This window comes from Puma concolor, chromosome B4 (assembly GCF_028749965.1).
Source record: "Puma concolor isolate L17-30 chromosome B4, mPumCon1.1.hap2, whole genome shotgun sequence".
NCBI lineage: Eukaryota > Metazoa > Chordata > Mammalia > Carnivora > Felidae > Puma > Puma concolor.
In genome coordinates this window covers 121,821,260-121,841,582 of record NC_141673.1, presented here as the reverse complement: position 1 = coordinate 121,841,582, position 20,323 = coordinate 121,821,260, and the positions used below count along the sequence as shown (strand labels likewise).

Here is a 20,323-nt window from a genome sequence, read left to right as displayed (position 1 = left end):
AGAATAATAAGCTGGATTTTTTTTCACCATAATAATTTCATCTCGGTTACGCTTTTTACACTTGAACGGAGTGCACGCAGCACATTACAGGCAGGGATCTACCCACAATGCAAGTAGTTCTCCCAGCTGCACGCGTGCGATTTGTCTCTCAGCGTTGGCAGTTATGTTCCATTTAGTAAAAGCTCTATTCCACTGTGTACTAGAATCTTTGGTTTCTTAAACAGCTAGGATTTTATGTACTTCTCTTTACTGGCTCATAAAGAGCACAGAAAAGAGCAGAAGATAGAGATACAAAGGAACCAAGGCAACATATGCCTTTGTCCAGGAAAAAGGAAGAAGCCAAAATGAAACACAAAGGCTGTGGGCAGAGGTACATCCGATGAAAATTCCTGTATCTCGTAGCCCTTTTTTTTTTTTTTCTTAAACAAATAAGAGAAATCGAAACGATGGAGTGTGATCCTATGTATTTACTTAAATTTTCCATACAAAAGACAAAGCCCTTGAGAATTGACTGGTATGCGTTTACCTAAAACACTCATACCTTCTGTCTCGGTTGCCATTGAAATACCTCCACCGTGGGCTCCTCCTTTATTCTCCGGGATGTTTTGAAAGGGGAATCCCGTCAAAGGAAAAATCGCCAAGTGGCAAAGGAATTGTGCATTCTCACCAAGGCATAGTTTGCAATGATTAAAAACTACAAAGTAATTCGGCTGAAGGGACTGAACGATTGCATTAGGTGCCTGAAAAACAAGTCATAGAAATAAAATGAGTTTGGAGCAGGTTTACGTCTCTAATGATTAGAAAATGTGCGTAATTGGGGCGCCTGGGTGGCGCAGTCGGTTAAGCGTCCGACTTCAGCCAGGTCACGATCTCGCGGTCCGGGAGTTTGAGCCCCGCATCGGGCTCTGGGCTGATGGCTCAGAGCCTGGAGCCTGTTTCCGATTCTGTGTCTCCCTCTCTCTCTGCCCCTCCCCCGTTCATGCTCTGTCTCTCTCTGTCCCAAAAATAAATAAACGTTGAAAAAAAAAATTAAAAAAAAAAAAAAAAAAAGAAAATGTGCGTAATTGCAAATGCTTGCTGGCAGTAAGAAAGAATGGGAGACACCACAAGAAGGATTAAATATGTACCAAGGACTAGAGCATGGGCAGAAGTGGAAACAGACACTCTTGACTTTGCCTTCGTATCAATATGGCGTGTTTCCCGGATGGATTTATTCACACCAGGGGTGGGAGGTGCCTTGAGGGTTAGTACCAACCGACCCGGCATTCTCCAGAGCCTTAGTCATTTTGTCCCCACCTAGTTGCTGTCGGTTCCGTCCACCTCTGAGCTGGTCTGTGTGACAATCATAGCTTCTTTTCTCCTCGGTGATATTTCATTTACATTCTGTACTCTCTTGGGCAATTGTGATAACTTCCATTCTTTTTTTTTTTTTTTTTTTTTTTTTAGTTTTTTAAAATATTTATTTATTTATTGGGAGAGAGAGAGAGAGAGAGAGAGAGAGAAAGAGAGAGAGCAAGCTAGGGAGGGGCAGAGAGAGAGGGAGAAAAATCCCAAGCAAGATCCACACTGTCAGCGCAGAATGCGACACAGGGCTCAAACTCACAATCTGTGAGATCATGACCTTGACCTGAGCCCAAACCAGGAGCGGGATGCTTAACTGAGTCACCCAGGTGCCTGGATAACTCCTATTCTTGAGGTTGTCACTTCTTCACAATCAGCAAATTTAAGTGACGACCAAATTAAATTTAATTCATCAGAATACAGGGTGATGGGCTGAATCATATGGCCTCACTTTTTTTTTTCTTCCACTTTTGGTTCTTAATATGATTCTAAGTGGAATGTGTCAAATATAAACCTTAAAGAGATGTTCATATTATTGAAGTCTCAGGTATGTTTTTTGTTGTCTTGATTACCTCCATTCCCACGATGATACAAGCGGATTTTTAACAAGAATTCGGGGTCTTCCTTTGAAACTAGGATGCTCTGTATATCTTATTGTTTGGAACATCTCTCGTCTGAAGCAGTTCCAAATATTAAGGAGCATAGTTAAATCATCGTCCACTTGTTAAAATGATTTCTTTTTTTATTTTTGCTCCTTTATGAGCTTTTTAAGTAATTAGAAAGCAAAGACTATAGAAAGTATGGCATTCTTAAAAAGAGATTTCGGCTTATTACTTGTCAGACTGTTAATATCGTTACGGATGACTGTGGTCTCTTTATAGCAGAAATAGGAAAGTTACCAACTGAATATGCCAACATTACTGACAGCAGTTAGTAGTTATCATGTCAGGAGTATGACTTTGATCTTTGATGTTTAATCTGTAAAAGCAACATTCACCTCCAAAATGTTTTGCTGGCTCCAAATGTGTTACCCTCTGCCCACAATTAACAGCCTCATTTAAATACGGGGAAGATGAACTAAAGAATCTTAACTTAAACCAGGAGCATTCCCTCCACACTCATTCCTACTATTTATTTATTTTTAATTTTTTTTCATGTTTATTTTCGAAAGAGAGACAGGGCGTGAGTGGGGGAGGAGCAGAGAGAGAGGGAGACACAGAATCCGAAACAGGCTCCAGGCTCCGAGCTGTCAGCACAGGGCCCGACACGGGGCTCGAACCCATGGACCGTGAGACCATTCCTACTATTTAAAGCTTTGCGGGGCACCTGGGTGAGTCAGTCATTGGAGCATCTGACTTCAGCTCAGGTCATGATCTCATGCTTCATGAGTTTGAGCCCCGCATGGGGCTCTGTGCTGACAGCTCAGAGCCTGGATCCTGCTTCGGATTCTGTGTCTCCCTCTCTCTCTGACCTTCCCCCACTCTCTCTCTCTCTCTTTCAAAGATCAATAAACATTAAAAAAATTAAAAATTAAAAGCTTTGCTTTCCTACCGGATGGGAATATCTTGATCGACTTTCTCCGAATCGAACTTCCTGATCTTACAAGTATCACTGAGTTAAAAAATGAACAGCGGTAAGAGGATTTCTAAGATGTCGTCATGCCTTTTTCTCTAACTGCAAGCTGCAGAAGTAGGAAAGGGGTAATTAAAATTCATTCTTAACCGACATTTTCCCGACATCACTAGCACCTCCATGCCGGGTTCAGCGCAGCGCAAATTAATTTCTTTCCCAAACGGTATGTATCAGGACTCAGTTGCGGCAGAGGTTCAGGTGTACACGCCAAAGACAACGTCCTGAACTCGGATGAATGACGCTCATTTCTCCTCCGTTTCCCCAGGGCTGTTGCTGAAGCTGACGGTGTTGATCCGTTAGTAAGCATCCTGTCCAGCAGACGGGACGGAGCCGTCGCCAACGCGGCTACAGTGTTAGCGAACGTGGCAATGCAGGAGCCTCTGCGCGCCGGCCTCCAGAGCCACGGCGTCCCGAGCGCCCTCCTGGGCCCGCTGCGTTCCGCTAACACGGTCGTGCAGAGCAATGCGGCGCTCACCGTGGCCGCAACTGCGTGCGATGTGGAGGCCCGGACAGAGGTGAGAGCTTTTGCTGACCTGGAGTCTCTCATTTTTCCACCCATCGGTGGATTATTCTGAAACACTTTCAAGGGTTCGAACCTACCCATCCTTTAGGTCCTTCAAAAGTGGTGCAACCCTTCAACCATGGACTCTGGGTGATAATAACGCGAAGGTGTATGTTCGCCGGTGGTAACCAATGTCCCAATCCGGTAGGGGACTTGGTAATGGGGAAGCCGCACGAGTGGGGGCGGCGAGTGTGGGAAATCTCCGTCCCGCGGCTCAGTTTTGCTGTGAACCTAAAACTGCTCCACAAAGACCAAAATCTGCTACATCGGGGCAATACTTTGGAAAACAAATCGGCAGTATCTAGGCGCCAGGAAGCATTGTTTATAATATCTACACGACGGGAAACACACCAGTTGTCCAGTTTTGAAGAGAATGGTCAAATAAATTTGCGGTATATTCACAAAGCGGAATTTCACGTCAGTGAGAATGAATGACCTGTAGTTACAGACAGCAACAGGGATGCATCTCAAGCACAATGCCGAGCAAAATCAAATTGCAAAAGAATACACGTTCCAGATTCTATTTATGTGGCATTCGGAAATATGCAGATCTAAGCAATACGTTGTTTAGGTAAACAGACACGGAAGTTAAAACTATAGAGACAAGCTAGAGAATGATTAACCCCCAATGCAAGAAATCCTCCTGGGGGCTCAAGGGAGTGGATGCACTTCAGAGGAGCAAACAGGGGCTCGAGGTCATCTGAATGTGTCATTCCTTAAGCTGAGTGTTAGACAGGTGAGCCTTTACTATGATGCTTTATATCGTACATATGGATTCCACACACTCTTGTGTTTCTTGTATATTTCAAAGTTTTAAAACCTAGAATTTCATTTTTTTACAAGTGGATCGTATTTATTTTTCTCTTGCTTTTCCCATATTTGCTTGTCACCTGGCACTCACTCAAACAGCCTAAGACTTTGTTGCTCTCCTGCCAATAATATAAATAACAACAGCTAACACTTGCTATGCGGTGGGCACCGTGCTCAGCACTTGACAGACATTTAGCCTCCCTCATGACAGGCTGATTCATAATCCCCATTTTACAGATGTGGAAAACGAGGCTTAAAGACGTAGTGGGCTCAAAGAAGAGTTCATAAGTTGGAAGATCAGGGATGCGATCTAGACCCCGAGCTGCTGCACTGTGCTCCCTGCCCAGACAACTAACAAATCTTTTCTCCTCAGTCCCTTAGGTATCTATTCTATCCTGTGTCTTTGTTCCCATTGATTCGGTTCATTTGTATTCATCCATCAAGGCACTAAGATTACCGAATATTTATTTTATGTCTACTGTGTGCCGGGTACTATGCTGGGCTTCGGCAACAGAACGATAAAAGCATATTGGTCACACCTCCATGCGGTCTGCAGAATAGTCCATCCATTTCCTGGAATACCGCAGATCAGTCTACCGCTCCCCGCCCGCCCCCCCCCCCCCCCCCCCCCCCCGCTCGCTCCGGGCTCCTGCTTCCCACACTGCCTCCAGGCTGATCTTTCAAATTTGTGACCCTCACCACCTCATTGCAAGTCCCCACCGCCCCGGGGGGAAAAGTTCAGCTGCTTCGCGGGATGTGCAACGGCTGTCACTGACCCGCACCTACCCACCTGCGCCTAACGCCTCTTCCCAGGCAGAACCCCATACTCCAGAAACACCATTCCATTTGTAATTCTGTCCATATGCTCTGCTCTACTAGTTTCACCTCTTTGATTTCTCCCTTTGGAAAACCAGGGTCACTTTTGTCCGCCTGCTAAAATCCTGCTTTTCCCGCAAAACCCATCTCCGCCATCCTGCCTTCCGTGACAGCCCTCGAACCCGGGAGTATCCTCTGCTATTGTTCCCGTTACCCCCATGTATGCGTCCCTTGTCTGTTGCGCATATATGGTTCCTGTGTGAAAGACTATAAGCTCCTCGAGGCTGTGGGGAAGGAAACTGAGAGTTTTTCTTTCCCGTGTCGACGTCATTAACACATATCTGACGCAGAGTGCATGCTTAATAAGCAGTAGTTGAATGAGTGAGGAAACGAATGTAGGAATTCATAAATGAGATCTTTGCCGAAAGAACACACGGACGCAGGCCATCGTGTGTTACACTCGGAAGTAAAGATGTTCCGAAGTTTGGCTTGCGTGAGACGCTTCAGGGAAACTTTTCTAAGCCGTGCATGTTGCACGTGCTAAAGTATCATCTCTGAGAGGAAACTACCACTGGACACTGACCGAAAATGACCGAATCAAGTAGCTCTTCTCCCACAAGGGCTCTCGTCTTCAGATACTGCACACAGAAACTGATAGACTATTCTTTTTCTTTGGTCCTCTAGGCTCAGATAATGCAATATTGCATTTCAGGCAGTAGATAAGAGCTCTGTCGGATCTTTTTTTCCCCTCCTTGGACTAATTCTATACATGAGTAATTACCTTCAGTACCTGAATTTCCTTTTAATACCGTGATTAGTTCTGCCCGATTTTCATTCTATTCTTTTCTTCGTCTCTTTTTCACTCTTTGGAGAAATGACGAAAAGACGCTGTGCAGTGATAGCAAAAATTGCTCTTTTTCTAGGGAATTGCTACAACACTGCCCTGGCCACACTGATGGTCTGGTGGTAGTATACAGTGGCCCGTAGTGTATCAGTTCCCCCTGCCCAGCCTTAGGGACCGTGTTAGTTTCCTCTTGCCGCTGTAACCACCACGTTGTGGCTTAAAGTAATATAAACCTATCATCTTACAGTTTACAAAGCCAGAAGCCGAAACCGGGTCTTAAGGGTTAAAATCAAGGTGTTGGCAGGGGCATGTTCCTTTGGGAGACTCTGGGGGGAAATGTGTCTCCTGGCCCTTTCTAGCTTTTACCATCCACCTCCATCCCTGGGCTGTGGCCCCTTCCTCCGTCTTCAAAGGGTATTTGTCCAATCGCTGCTTCTCCACACCCCCTTTCTTGCCTCCAGGCACCCTCCTCTCCATCCTCTAAAGACCCTTGTAATTAAATTGGGCCCACTTGTTGATCGGGGACAGTCTCCCCATCTCAAAATTGTTAGCTTGTCACATCTGCAAAATCCCTTCCAGGGAAGAGGACACCTCTGGGGGACCATCATCCTGCCTCCCCCAGGGCCACGTGAACATTCAGGTTGAGGAGCAGAGTCAGTGAAAGTAGAGCGGCGAGATAATAGGCTGTCTGCCCAGTCTCCATCCCACCAAAGATCAGGACGCCCTCCCTCCATGATTTCCCTGGGGGCCTCCTCTTGACCTTGCACAGAAATCTGGGCTCCTGTCTATAAGGTTTTACAGGAGATCTTTCACCCCGGGATGTAAAAATTCCAATTATGCACAGATCCTAAAATGCTCGTACATAGTTAAAATCTCTTCACCACCAAACAAGGCGATTACAGAAACAAACAAACAAAAAACCCCACGAATGTTTATATTGTGTCCTCCCAACGCGTACACTTGCAGTTTCTACTTTCAGTTAAGGAATTCAGGTGGCCTGGAGCCGCTGGTCGAGCTCCTGCACTCGAAGCATGATGAAGTAAGAAGGCACGCCAGCTGGGCCGTGATGGTCTGCGCCAACGACGAGCTCACGGCTGTCGAACTTTGCAAGCTCGGGTGAGTGGGGCTGCCTCGAGTTTCTGGCTCAGATGGAGAGCAGAGGAGGAAGGCGGACAGTCTTCAGGCCCAAGGAAGGGCAGGCAGGGCCCTGGGGAGCTGGGCTGGGCACCGCGAGCCTTCCTCCCAGAAAGGACTGCCTGGTGGGAGCAGGATCATCTGGGCTCCTCCCAAACCCTGGAGACCTCCCTCCCCGCCCCCCTCCGCGACAAAACCATCTTGACTGTCCGTTTTTCATCCTGATAAACACCTCTCTTCCACTCTGCAATCGCGAAACGACACCTCTGCCTGGCTACTTTTTTTTTTTTTTTAAGTTTCTTTTTCTTTTTAAGTTTATTTATTTATTTTGAGAGAGGGGGAGACAGAGGATCCCGAGCAGGCTCCTCGCCGTCGGTGCAGAGCCTGACGCCGGTCTCGAACTCACCAACCCGTGAGGTCATGACTTAAGAGCAAACCAAGAGTCCGTTTCTTACTGGACTGAGCCGCCCAGGTGCCCCTGTCTCTCCACTTTGGAAGCCAAAATAAAATGCGCGAGCCGTGACCGCCTCAGAATTCTGCGTTTAACCAAACCGACAAACAGGCTTTTTAAGGTTCCACTGACAGGTTTCCCCATTTCTAACCATCTTTATTTATATTTGTATTTATATTTCTGTTTGTATTTATATTTATATTTACATTTACGTTTATATTTATATTTAATATTTATTTGAAAACATTTTATTTTTTTAAACATCTTTTAAAAAAATTTTTTTTAACGTTTATTTATTTTTGAGACACAGAGAGACAGAGCATGAACGGGGGAGGGTCAGAGAGAGAGGGAGACACAGAATCGGAAACAGGCTCCAGGCTCTGAGCAGTCAGCCCAGAGCCCGATGCGGGGCTCTAACTCACGGACCGTGAGATCATGACCTGAGCTGAAGTCGGACGCTTAACCGACTGAGCCATCCAGCCGCCCCTAAAAAACATTTTATTTTTAAGTAACCCCCACATCCAGTACAGGGCGTCAAACTTAAGATCCTGAGATCAAGAGTCACCCACTTGACAGACGGAGCCAGCCAGGTGCCCCCCTAACCATCTTTATTTTCGTATGTATATATTGCCTGCGTAGCTGGAGCAATTGGAGCCCGATACTGCTTTTGCTTTAAGTGAAGACCTTTCTCCCCCTGCAGAGTATCCTTTTCAACTGTTTGAACATGAGGCACTACATGGCATACGTATTCTCAGAAAGGACTGATTTGTCTTAATAATTCTGTCAACATTACTTTATCTAAAAGGGTGAGATGTCGGGGCGGCCTGGGGGGGCTCAGTCGGTTAAGCATCTGACTTCAGCTCAGGTCATGATCTCAAGGTTTGTGTGTTCGAGCCCCACATCGGGCTCTGTGCTGACAGCTCGGAGCCTGGAGCCTGTTTCGGATTCTGTGTCTCCCCCTCTCCCTCTGCCCCTCCCCCACTCATGCTCTGTCCCTCTCTCAAAAAACAAACAGTAAAACATAAATAAATAGAAAAAAGGGTGAGGTGTCTTTAACCTTTCCATCTCAATTCTTCACTCAGGGTCTTAGCTACGGATATACATGGGAATTTAATGTTGGATTGCTTGTTTAGAGCAACTAACGCTCTTTTCTTTTAATAACAGGGCTTTAGATATCCTTGAAGAAGTTAATCTATCAGTAAGTCGAAAAAATAAATTCAGTGAGGCAGCTTATAACAAATTGCTCAACAACAACCTGTCTCTGAAATATAGCCTGACTGGCTACTTGTCATCGAGTAACATAATTAGTGATGGATTCTATGATTACGGTCGGGTAAGTGACAGCACTAATTTGTATCTCAGTATGTGCGATCGTTTCTTTAGTCACGATGCCATTACATTGCAATTTTATAACCACCTAGCAGAATGTATATTTTTATAGACAGAAACTTGGGAATCAGAGCTTTACTCTTAACTCTGTCTGCTATAAGATTTTGCATTTATGTACAGTTTTACCTAGAATCTGATTACCTGTAGTAGAAATCAGCTTGCTAATGCTACTCTCGAGTTTCAGAGAAAATATAAAAGAAGGAGCACTTTCTGTTTGGGGGTTCTGCTCCCCAGGAGCACTTTCTGTTTGGGGTTGAGCTCCCCAGGGCTCAGCTCAGCGATAAGAATAGAAGTATAAGTGTTTTGCTTTAATTAAAAAAAATTTTTTTTAACATTTATTCATTTTTGAGAGAGTTAGAGACACAGAGCGTGAGTGGGGGGGGGGGGGGCAGAGAGAGAGGGAGACACAGAATCCGAAGCAGGCTCCAGGCTCCGAGCTGTCGGCACAGAGACCAACTCGGGGCCCGAACACACAAACCTTGAGATCAGGACCTGAGCTGAAGTCAGAGGCTTAACCGACTGAGCCTCTCAGGCACCCCTTGTTTTATTAGTCATAATCTAATTGAAATTAACCAAAGTGTATTACCAGATTTTAAAATGTAATATAGAAGAATGTTATTTAAGCTGCATTTCTGATTCTGATTTTAAAACCAATATACAGTGTAATGCAGTGCGGACGTCCGGAGAAATGGGAAGCTGAAAATTAGAATCTTGAGGATTTTCTGGCATTGCGGCTTAAGTTAGCATCTTCCTTTCTTCTGGAGGCCAACAGCAATGAGAATAGGGGAAATTTTTTAAATCTACAAATCCCATATTAAGCAAACCTAGGAAGCAGATATGATCCACACACTTCAAAAAAAAAAAAAAAACATAAGGGGGTGCCGGGTGGCTCAGGCAGCTGAGCGTTCTCCTCTTGGTGTGTGTCCAGCTCATGCATGATCCCAGGGTCATGGGATTGAGCCCCGCGTCAGGCTCCGTGCTGAGTGTGGAGGCTACTTGGATTCTCTCTCTCTCCCCCCCCCCCCCTTGCACCTGTGTGTGTGTTGGCACTCTCTCTCTTTCTCTCTAAAATTACAAAAAAAAAAAAAAGTAGGAGTTGCTGAAATTCCCTGAGATCAAGCAGAAGGGGTGCAGGAGAAAAATGAAAAGGGGAAAAAATAAGCACAGAGAGGGAACGAGGGAGCCAGCGGTGGCAGGCACCCTCAGAAAGCACCATCAGCAATCCATACTGCCTCAGGTGATGGGAGAGCTCAGGGGTGCACAAGCCAAATGTTGTGTTTGCGGGCAGGCGCAGGACCCGGGCACCTGGGATGAACAAGGCAGGCAGCGGAAGCCTTCTTGGATCAGTGTGGTTCAAAAAGGCAGAGGAGACAGGGCCATGAAGGAATCACATGGCTGAGCCGTATTTGCAAGAAACACTCTGTCATGCTAACAGTTCTAGAGACCTCAAACATTTTTTTTATTTTATTTCATTAAATTTTTTTTCACAGTTTATTTATTTTGCAGGGAGGGGAGCAAACAGGGGAGGGCCAGAGAGAAGGGGAGACAGAATCCCATCAGTGCAGAGCCTGATACGGGGTTTGAACTCGCGAACCATGAGATCGCGACCTGAACAGAAATCTAGAGTCGGTCGTATTTTATTTTATTTTATTTTATTTTATTTTATTTTATTTATTTTTATTATTTCATTTAATTTTTAATTATTTTAAGTTTATTTATTTTGAGAGACAACACAAGTGGGGTAAGGGCAGAGAGAGAGGGGAGAGAGAGAATCCCAAGCAGCCTCCACGCTGCCTTCCCAGAGCCTGATATGGGGCTTGAACTCACAAACCATGGGATCATGACCTGAGCTGAAACCAAGAGCTGGACACTCAACCAACTAAGCCACCCAGGCACCCCTATTTTTAAAGTAATCTTTACAAAGTGGGGCTCGAACTCCTGCTCCTGAGGTAAAGGGTCACGTGCTTTACCGGCTGAGCCAGGCAGGTGCCCCTGGAGGCATTTCGAATAACGAAAATGGCTAGCCTAACACCGGACTCTTGACCCTCCTTCTGACTTCCCCTAGCACATTATTCGTACAAAGATGCTTTGAGAAAAATGAGGAAATGGGCAAAAAAACCAACAGAGAACACTTACCAGGAAAATGTTGCCATGGATCAGAGAAAACTGTGACAAGATGTATTTGCTCACGAGTTTTAAAAAAAATTTAACGAAACAATATTTTTTATAAAGGAGAATTCTCTGGGGCGCCTGGGTGGCTCAGTTGGTTGAGCGTCCGACTTCGGCTCAGATCATGATCTCGCGGTTCACGAGTTCGAGCCCCGTGTCGGGCTCTGTGCTGACAGCTCGGAGACTGGAGCCTGTTTCAGATTCTGTGTCTCCCTCTCCCTCTGTCCCTCCTCCGCTCATGCTCTGTCTCTCTCTCTCTCTCTCTCTCTCTCTGAAAAATAAATAAACATTCAAAAAAATTTATTTTAAAAATAAAGGAGAATTCTCTGATTCATTCATTCAGTAAATATTAAGTTTCTAATATTGTAGGTTGGAATAGTCAGTGAGTAAAAGAGACATATCTCTACTTCCGTGGCACCGGTGAGAGGAAAGAGTCAATAAATAGGAAACATAACAAATAAATAAATTATATCACACGATCAAAATGATCAGAGCATTGGGGGCAAAAATAGATCAGAGGCGAGATAAGGGGGCTCTATAGTGCTGGGGGTTGCTGGGGTTGATGTTCATAATTTTAGAAATCGTGATCAGGTAGGCCTCACAGGGAGGGTCATACTTGAGCAAAAACTACAAGGTGAGGGATTGAGCCATGGAGATGGCTCGGGGAAGAGCTTTCCAGGCAGAAGAAACAGCTTGCACAGAAGCCATAAGATGTAAACATGCTTAGCAGATTTGAGAAACAGCAAGGTCAGTATAGAGCTGAATGAACCAAGGAGCACGATAGTGAGGACTAAATCAGAGAGATACAGAGAGACCAGATCATGTTAAGTCTTGTAGACCATTGGAAGGATTTTGGCTTTTACTTTGAATGAAGTGGGAAAACTTGGCAGACAGAGTTCTGGGCAGAAAAATGACATGATCTGTCTGATATATATATGTTTTTGTTTGCTTTCTGAGAGAAAGAGAGAGAGAGAGAGAGAGAGAGAGAGACAGAGCATGATGGGGGAGAGGCAGAGAGAGAGGGAGACACAGAATCGGAAGCAGGCTCCAGGCTCTGAGCCATCAGCACAGAGCTCGATGCGGGGCTCAAACCCCCGAACCATGAGATCATGATGTGGGCCAAGGTCGGACACTTAACCAACTGAACCACCACGGCGCCCCATGATCTGTCTGATCTTTAAAGGATCCTAAAAAGTGTCTTGGATGAGAGAGGGATCTAATTATAGTATGATTGGGAAAAGACCTCAGAAAATGGTGTGGTCTAACCCGCCTCACCAGGCTGGTGAAATTGCTAATATAGGACTTTGTCTAGCCTATTTTTAGATATGCTCGCAATATTTTTAGTGATCTCTTTAGTAATTAGTTGCTCTGACAGACAACAAATTCTCCCAGAGTGATCAGTTCTTAAATTATCTACAGATAAATCCTGGCACCAAACTTTTGCCTTTGAAGGATCTCTGCTTACAAGAACCGAGTGATCAACGTGCTGTACTTTTAGTGAACAGTAAATCATCTGATGTGTGAGTCTCTCGGGGGTGGAAGGATGCAGGGAAGCATAATGGTTTTTGTTTGTCCATCATCACGTGGATATGTAAAGATTTGCAGGATGGCACCTTTTTGTCCCCTGTATTTAGCGTCACCCTGAAAATCAACACTGGTCTGTAAATTTGTAGCCTGACATAGTAAAGACCATGAAATCACCACCAACGTGGTTTTTCCTTTGACTCCCCGTTACCACTCAATTCCAGATGTATTTCTGTAGTCAGTGCCTGTTCCCTTCCCGGTAACATGAAGTTAATTGAGGAAAGTATAAATAGACAGGAGCAAACCGAAGCGAGTTGTGTTTACAGGGCTCCAGAACTGTATGCAGGACTATAATGCTGCCCAGGGCTTTTAAAAAACATAAAATAAGAGGTAAATAATAAAGCTAAAAATGCAAGCTTCAGAATTTTAAAAAATGGTCATGGATACTTATATATATCTATATATTTTATGGGACACATTTTATAAAATATTTCCTATTCCAGTTCATGAAAACCTTTACAATATTCTTTGTCTTACCTTTATGCGTTTATTAGGTCACTGTTAAAAGTCAGCTCCAAATATGATTTTCAAAAAACAAAAAAAAAAAACAAAAAAAAACCTGTCTTTTGTAGCCATATCCAATATTGACAAATCAAGTATTTTAACTTGTGTATAATTTCAAATATGTAAAATTTTAGTTCTCCGCCTCCATCTACGGAAGATAAATCATCAGATGTTGGTTATGGTCGGAGCATTTCTTCTTCGTCTTCCTTTAGAAGAGCAAGCAAAGAAAAGACCAAGTAAGAAAATGGTATTTTGTCTGGACTCAATTCTCCCCTCAATGTGGGAGTAAAAAAAAAAAAAAAAAAAAAAATTTAGGTTTTAGATCTTGGCAACGTAATTCTTTTCATCCTTATAGTAATATAATTCCATCATTGCTTAAAAATTTTTTTTTTAATGTTTATTTATTTTGAGAGAGAGAGATAGAGAGCAAGCAGGGGAGGGGCCGAGAGAGGGAGACAGAGAATCCCAAGCAGGCTTGCACTGTCAGCGCAGAGCCAGGTGCAGGGCTCGAACTCACGAACTGTGAGCCAGGCTCACGACCTGAGCCGAAATCAAGAGTCGGATGCCTAACCGACTGAGCCACCCAGGTGCCCCTCATAATTGCTTTTTCAAATTGCCACGGAAAACATCTCTGGAAAAGTAGCTAGTGAGACTGGCTTTATGTCCTGTGTGCCATGAACATACACTGAGCTCTGGACCACGGGACACAGTGGCCGTGGGCAGGCTTTGTGTTACTATTTGTAGATGGAAGAGTGCCTCGTGCCCTGCTTCACCCCTGCCTTGACGGGAAAGGGATCGCGGCATGTCACGGCAGTGACAAATGCCTTCTAACTTATGAGACGCCTTGCACATGTAATGTTTTCTTATTTTTCATGTGACTGAAATCGATCATGAGTTTTTTCATACAATCAGAAAAAATAGTTATCATTTTAGTACCGGATTTGGATCTCCCACAGAAGAGAAATCTGAGCCTCCTTCTGGACGAAATACTGCTCTTAGCAAAGGCACCACAAAAGAAAGAGGATCAAGGTAGGGGATGTGTGATTACGTTCTCTTCCTAATTGTGATCATGTCAGGCTTTGACTCCCCAGCAGAGTTGGGGAATGGAAGGGGTGACTTTTAAATAGGAAGCTTTGCTTCTGGAATCGGCATGTTGTGCGAAGCGAGACTCAGGAGCTGTAATTAAAAACTAACTTCCTTCGTTTTTGTCTCTTGCAACCTCTTTAAAACTTAACCGGAGGGAATTTCTTCTTCTGCCTCTGGGTGAGAACTCGGGTCACTTTGATCACTATACAGTCCTACAGGCACTTTAATTCAAAAACGACCACAGAAACAGCAGTCCTAGTGACTCATTTACAAGTCCAGCCCGGCGTAGTAGAGATCGATGTAAAATGAACCCTGTGCCCTCCCCCGCGGCTGCCTTTGTGGGTGGTGAGCCACACACGCTAGCGTGTGGTTCTCTCTCCCTCTCTCTCTCTCCGTCTTCCTCTCTCTCTCTGCCTTATGCCTCCACCTCCGCTCCCCATCCAGCTCACCCAGAGAAACCTCTGACCCTTCAGGAGGCAGCGAGAGGGGGGAGAGGGACATTGGATCAAGTGTTTACATGATGGAACGATTACAGTGTGGTTTCATGCTTTTTAGGCCTGGCATGTTTTAAACATGCTTTCTGTATGTGTACGTATTTTTAAACATATTATTTCTCTAATGAGCACTTTCCTGGATTCCTCAAAAACCCACGTGGACCTCTTGCCACGCTCCGTGACCCTTTAATTATTGTTGACTTAAGCCCTTCAGAACCACTGTGGTATTGGAGGCCATCTAGCACACATGTCCAGCATCCGCTTTCTAAACGGGGACTGCCGCCGAAGGTCTCCCAAGGTGCAGACAGCGGTTTGCTCTCTTCCTCAGACCTCAGAGCTGTTTATTTTCTGTTTCGGACTTCATTCTCTACTGTGAGTCTCCGTGGCTCATTCTTCTCATTGCTGCTTCTAATCTGCGCCTGTCGTTCTAGGCCTGATATTTTGCCCTTCCCTCTCCTCCCCTCCCTTTTTTCCCCCTCCCTTCCCTTCCCGGCTTTCCTTTCCTCCTTAGGCTTCTCAGCCTCACCTCTACTGCACAGGCAGCTCCTTGAGGACAAGAACATAGGCTGATTGGAGTATTTCCCTTTTCATCCCCAGTGTTTAGCCTAGCGCTTGGTTGGTACACATAGGCCTCCGTGTTTATTCAAGAGAACAGAAATCTGAAATTGACAGGAAAGGGTTATTTTTGACAAGGTCCACCCGCCTAAGCCGTGTGTCTTGAACAAATTGGGTACCTTCTCTTTGCCCGAGTCCCCTCATCGGTGAAAGGGGCGTAACCTAGGCTATTGTGACGATTAAATAAATTAGCACATGAACAGTCCATGGAGCAGTGCCCGGCACAAAGTAAACACTCAACAAATGCTAGTACTGTTGTGCGAAACAGTTACAAGGAGCCCAAATCCACTCAACCCTTGCAGGGACCCTGGGAGGAATCTCCAGGGTCCAATGTGGGAAATGCAGCCATCCCCAAAAGGACAGGAGCTGGGATGAAGTCCATAACTGTAGGGTCTCTCTGGCTTTCTCCCTCTCGTTCTCTCTCTCCCTCTCTCCACGTGCGTGGTATCTTATTTACAGACCCTTTGTTATCCTCCTTGACCCTCTGTTGGTTATTGCCTCACCCATAACTGTAGCGTATGTGACTTTGGTTTGCCATGGGACAGACCTGGCTCCGGTTCCAAGCAAACTTTCCGTCCTAAAGCCCAACAACTATCAGGTGCAAATTTGTAAGAGGGACCACCTTCTCTTCAGTGGCCAAAGCATTGGCTGGCTTTGGGGCAGGTGTCTCCCTTTGGTCTACCCAGCCATGGCCCTAGGGAAAAATCGGCTTTCTGCCCCCTTGATCGGGGAGGGTAGGCACTTGTCTGATGAGTGACTGTCATGCGTATACTGTACCTATCATCATCAATCAAAGTGTATCTTCCCTCTGATATCTCTGATATCACATCAGCTTAAATCTTTGCTGATTCTGCTGTTCTTGGCTCTTTCGCCCTATCTTATTTTTCTTACAGCCTGTCTGGTTCTTTTTTTTCTTATTAATTAAAAAAAACATTTTTTTTTTTTTTTTTAAATAAAGCTACCGTTGACATTTATGTGCCCCTTTCCCGAGTCCTGGCTTCTCTATCCTGCTGGCTCGGAAACAGTGAGTTTCTAGCGAAACTCATTGTTCCCCCAACTCCCAAACCTCCTTCTCCTCCTCCGTTCCTAATGCTGATGAATGTTACCTCCCATGCAATTGCTCAAGCTTTGGCATCATCTTAAAACCCTTCTTCTCCTTACTCCCCTTCACTGAATGAGCCTCAACCCTAGGCACTCGATGTCTTCAGTGCCTCTTAAGTCATTGTTTCCCTTCAGTTTCACCTTTACCCCCCCCCTCTTCGGGCCTCTGTATTATATCTCAGCACACTAACCCCCTTATTGTAAGATCCTCCTGCATTTTATTTAGCCCTCCAGAAACCCATCCTCCGTGCGACCACCCCCCCCCCCCGCCCGCCACCGAATCAACTTCCCAAAGTGAAAGGCTGATCATATTACTCTGCCCAAAACAACGATTTCCTATCATCCTCCAGATGAAGTCCAAACAGCAATTGTGTAGGCATGGCAGACGCCTGAAAAGATAAAAATAAAAAATAACAACCAAAAAAAATTTATAGATTAAATACTCACAAATTCTTTCAAATACTGAAGGCTTGTTGTTGAAAGGAATAGCGGTCTGACTCCCTGGCGATATGCCCCGGGGAGAATAAGTATAAACAGGTGAGGATCATTATTTCTTCTCACACCATTTCCGGTCTCCTCCTTGTCTCTGCATACTCTTGCCTCTTACTCCCCATGGAGAGATAAGCCCTGACGTGCTCCTAACATTCAGACAGGTTGTTAGCATACAGGAGAACATACATTTGGATTCGGTCAACACTGGTCCTTGGTTTTCTCATCTCCAAAATGGAAGTGATGATTCCTTCCTCGCAGAGGTGCCGTAAGAGTAAGTGAAAGTGTTCGTCGAGTGCCTAAACCATTGCCTGGCATACTTAAGTGACCCATATACGTCCAGCCCCTTTCCCCTCCTTATTCCTGGGTCCACTGGGGGGATAGATTGGTCGTAATCGTGTTGCCCTGTTGTCTATCTTTTGGTAAGCCCTTCTTGTCTTGTTCCTATGAGAACTTTGGACCCCTGACGATAGAGTAACACATTTTAACTCTACTCATCTGATAATGTCGTAGAGAATGTGCGATGTTAACAAAAAGTTACTGAGAGGTACTGTCGAAAATGACGAGACATCTAGAACCACAAAGTGGCCAAAGTCTTGAAAGGAAGAGAGGGGACAGGAAAGAGACAAACCAGTTATGTGTGTGGTGGCCCAATACAGACAGGGGAAGTATGATTTGTCTCTTTCTCCTCATGAATATTATTATCACCATGTACCATGTAAATTAAAATCCTTAAGCCACAGTCTCTCGCTGGGTGACTAGCAACTATATTGTTCTTCTGTGCGAAGCGTTCAGCTGTTCCCTCCTTCACGGCAAAACACTCATAGGAGACATGATTGGTTTCGCCTTTATCCAGCCGCCATCTTGATACTCTCCTAGCCTTCACTGAATCCGACCAACCTAATATGCCCTCTAAAGCTTTTCTTTATAAAGACCATTCCCCTCACAATAAACACTTACTATACCTATTTGTGAGTGTATCAGAAGTTCTATCTGTAGCATATTTTTGTATTCAGACCAGATTTCATAAATATTTAAGTTGATTGCACATGAGTTTATTATACACACTTAAAAGTTTATTGCTTTCCTGTCTCTATTTTGTTTCCTTCCAGTCTGTTCATCTCTGGAGTCTTTTAGAAATTTACAACATATACTTAAACATTTCTGCCACTCAATCTTGATCCTCATCATAACGACTTCCTAAAACATTGTTATTTTTTGAAGAATTTCCCTCAACCGCTTTTTTTTTTTAACCTTCGCTTAGCCGTTTTTTCCGCCTTCCTCCCAAATCTTGACTAACTGCAAAAGTCTTTCAGAAATAGATATTGTTTCTTAATCACATTTAACATCTTAATCACGTTTAAATACCTTCTCACCTTCTTTTCTTGAATTTTTTCATTCGTTCAGCAAATAGTTATCGTATTAGGTATCAGGAGTTGTTCCCACGTTAGAGATACAGCAGTGAACATAAACCTTTGTTTTCATAGGACTTACATCCTACTGGGGACACTGACAAATAAGAAAATAAACCACACACATGCACACACACACACACACGTATGCACACATACATCCTTCTAAACCCGGAATACATTGTGTGTCCACTTTATACAATACTCTCTCCTCATCTTTTTGGAATAGACTGGGGGGAACAGGACACCCAACTGGGATAGATTTCTGGAACATCTCGAATTTCTTATTTTTACCACTCATATGGAATTTATCGAATACTACCTGGTATTGTGATAATTTTTCATAGACCAAAATCTTCCTGCCTAAATTGAAACCCCACGTGGGCCAGCTTCATGACTTCCATTTCTCCCAGCAGCCTTGCCTTATAACTTCTATGTCCAAATAGTTGACGGAATCAAAAAGGAGCAAGTGATTAAACTTTGAAAATGTCAGTACACAGTTTGGAGCCAGACAAACGTCTCTTTCTGTTTAGCTACCTGCCTTCTCATCCACCGATGAACATAGAAAATATCCTTATTGTTTTGGATTCCCACAGTAACTCTCTGTATTCTGAGGTAGTTTTGCTGAAGTCTTGGTAAGAAAGGTAAAAGTTCCGCTATCTTTAATCGCAAACTGGTGTTCTTTCTGAGGGTTAATTTTACGAGAGTTAATTTTGTAATTTCTTAGCACTTGTCTCCATAGTGATTTAGAAATGGAATTCATTTGGGGTGCCTGGGTGGCTCATTCGGTTAAGCATCTGACTTCAGCTCAGGGCATGATCTCATGGTTCATGATCTTACGGTTCGTAGGTTTGAGCCCCACATCAGGCTCACTGCTGTCAGTGCAGAGCCCGGAGCCTGCTTCAGACTCTGTCTCCCTCTCTCTCTCTGCCCCTTCCTTGCTTGCGCTCTGTCTCTCTCTGTCTCTCAAAAATAAATAAATGTTTAAAAAAAAAAAAGAAGAAGAAGAAGAAATAAAATCCATTTAAATATTGAAGCCCTTATTGACATACCCAGGCAGGCTTCATGGGAAAGAGGTCCAAATGAAGTACTTCTGTTTGTAGCAGCAGAAACTACAGTTCAGAGGCTCCTATAAATTATCCCTTTTTAATCACTCAATAGGATTGCCCTCCATGATGTGCTAAGTCCTGCGTGCTGGCTCTCGTCTGCTACGTACCAAATGATTCTCCTCTCTCACCTCAGCACACTCAGAAATACACCTGCTTTGTGTTATAGGTGCTCTGAGTCAAGCTGTCCAATCTTATAAAGCTACCCTGTAACTTTAGGAGCAGGTAAATCTAAATATGCTTTTCGCCACTCTAATTGACCTTTCTCGTGGTGGCTCCCAATTTACTAAAATCTTACTATGTATGTGAAGATGTTCTATTTATTTGTCTTGCAAAAAAAGAAATGTGTTCAAAAATTTTTGTGTTATTTGTTTTTGAGAGAGAGATAGTGCAAGCGTGAGAAGGGCAGAGAGAGAGAGAGAGAGAGAGAGAGACACAGAATCTGCAGTGGACTCCAGGCTCTAAGCTGTCAGCACAGAGCCGGACGTGGGGCTCAAACCCACAAACCATGAGATCATGACCTGAGCCAAAGTCCAACGCTTAACCAATTGAACCACCCAGGCGCCCCAAGAAAGGTATTCAGATGATAGAGCTGGAAATATTAATTTTTGCTTAGAAATTTTATCATAATATATGGGGAGTACATTTTAGACCCTACTTAGCTGCAGTAAATAGAATATTGAATTAAAAAATACAAAACGTTGGGTATTTGTGGTGATTATAGAATTTTGTGTAATGCTCCAAAAGCAATTAATAAGATTATTTTTTGTATTTCTTCCTCCAA

At 44.2% G+C, this 20,323-nt stretch overlaps 1 protein-coding gene across 15 annotated transcripts in view; it reads left to right on the top strand.

The window, feature by feature from the left end:
- ARMC3 (armadillo repeat containing 3) overlaps positions 1-20,323 on the top strand; it is a 102,432-nt gene that overhangs the window by 70,669 nt on the left and 11,440 nt on the right. For 10 of the 15 annotated variants that reach the window (XM_086714752.1, XM_086714759.1, XM_086714754.1 and 7 more), the window contains 6 exons: positions 3,239-3,488; positions 6,985-7,121; positions 8,755-8,923; positions 12,568-12,668; positions 13,371-13,472; positions 14,149-14,265. In XM_086714752.1, coding sequence (XP_086570878.1) covers positions 3,239-3,488; positions 6,985-7,121; positions 8,755-8,923; positions 12,568-12,668; positions 13,371-13,472; positions 14,149-14,265 — 876 coding nt within the window. The remainder of the gene's footprint in view (positions 1-3,238; positions 3,489-6,984; positions 7,122-8,754; positions 8,924-12,567; positions 12,669-13,370; positions 13,473-14,148; positions 14,266-20,323) is intronic. The other 5 variants (XM_086714757.1, XM_086714756.1, XM_086714760.1 and 2 more) reach the window with 5 other exon arrangements.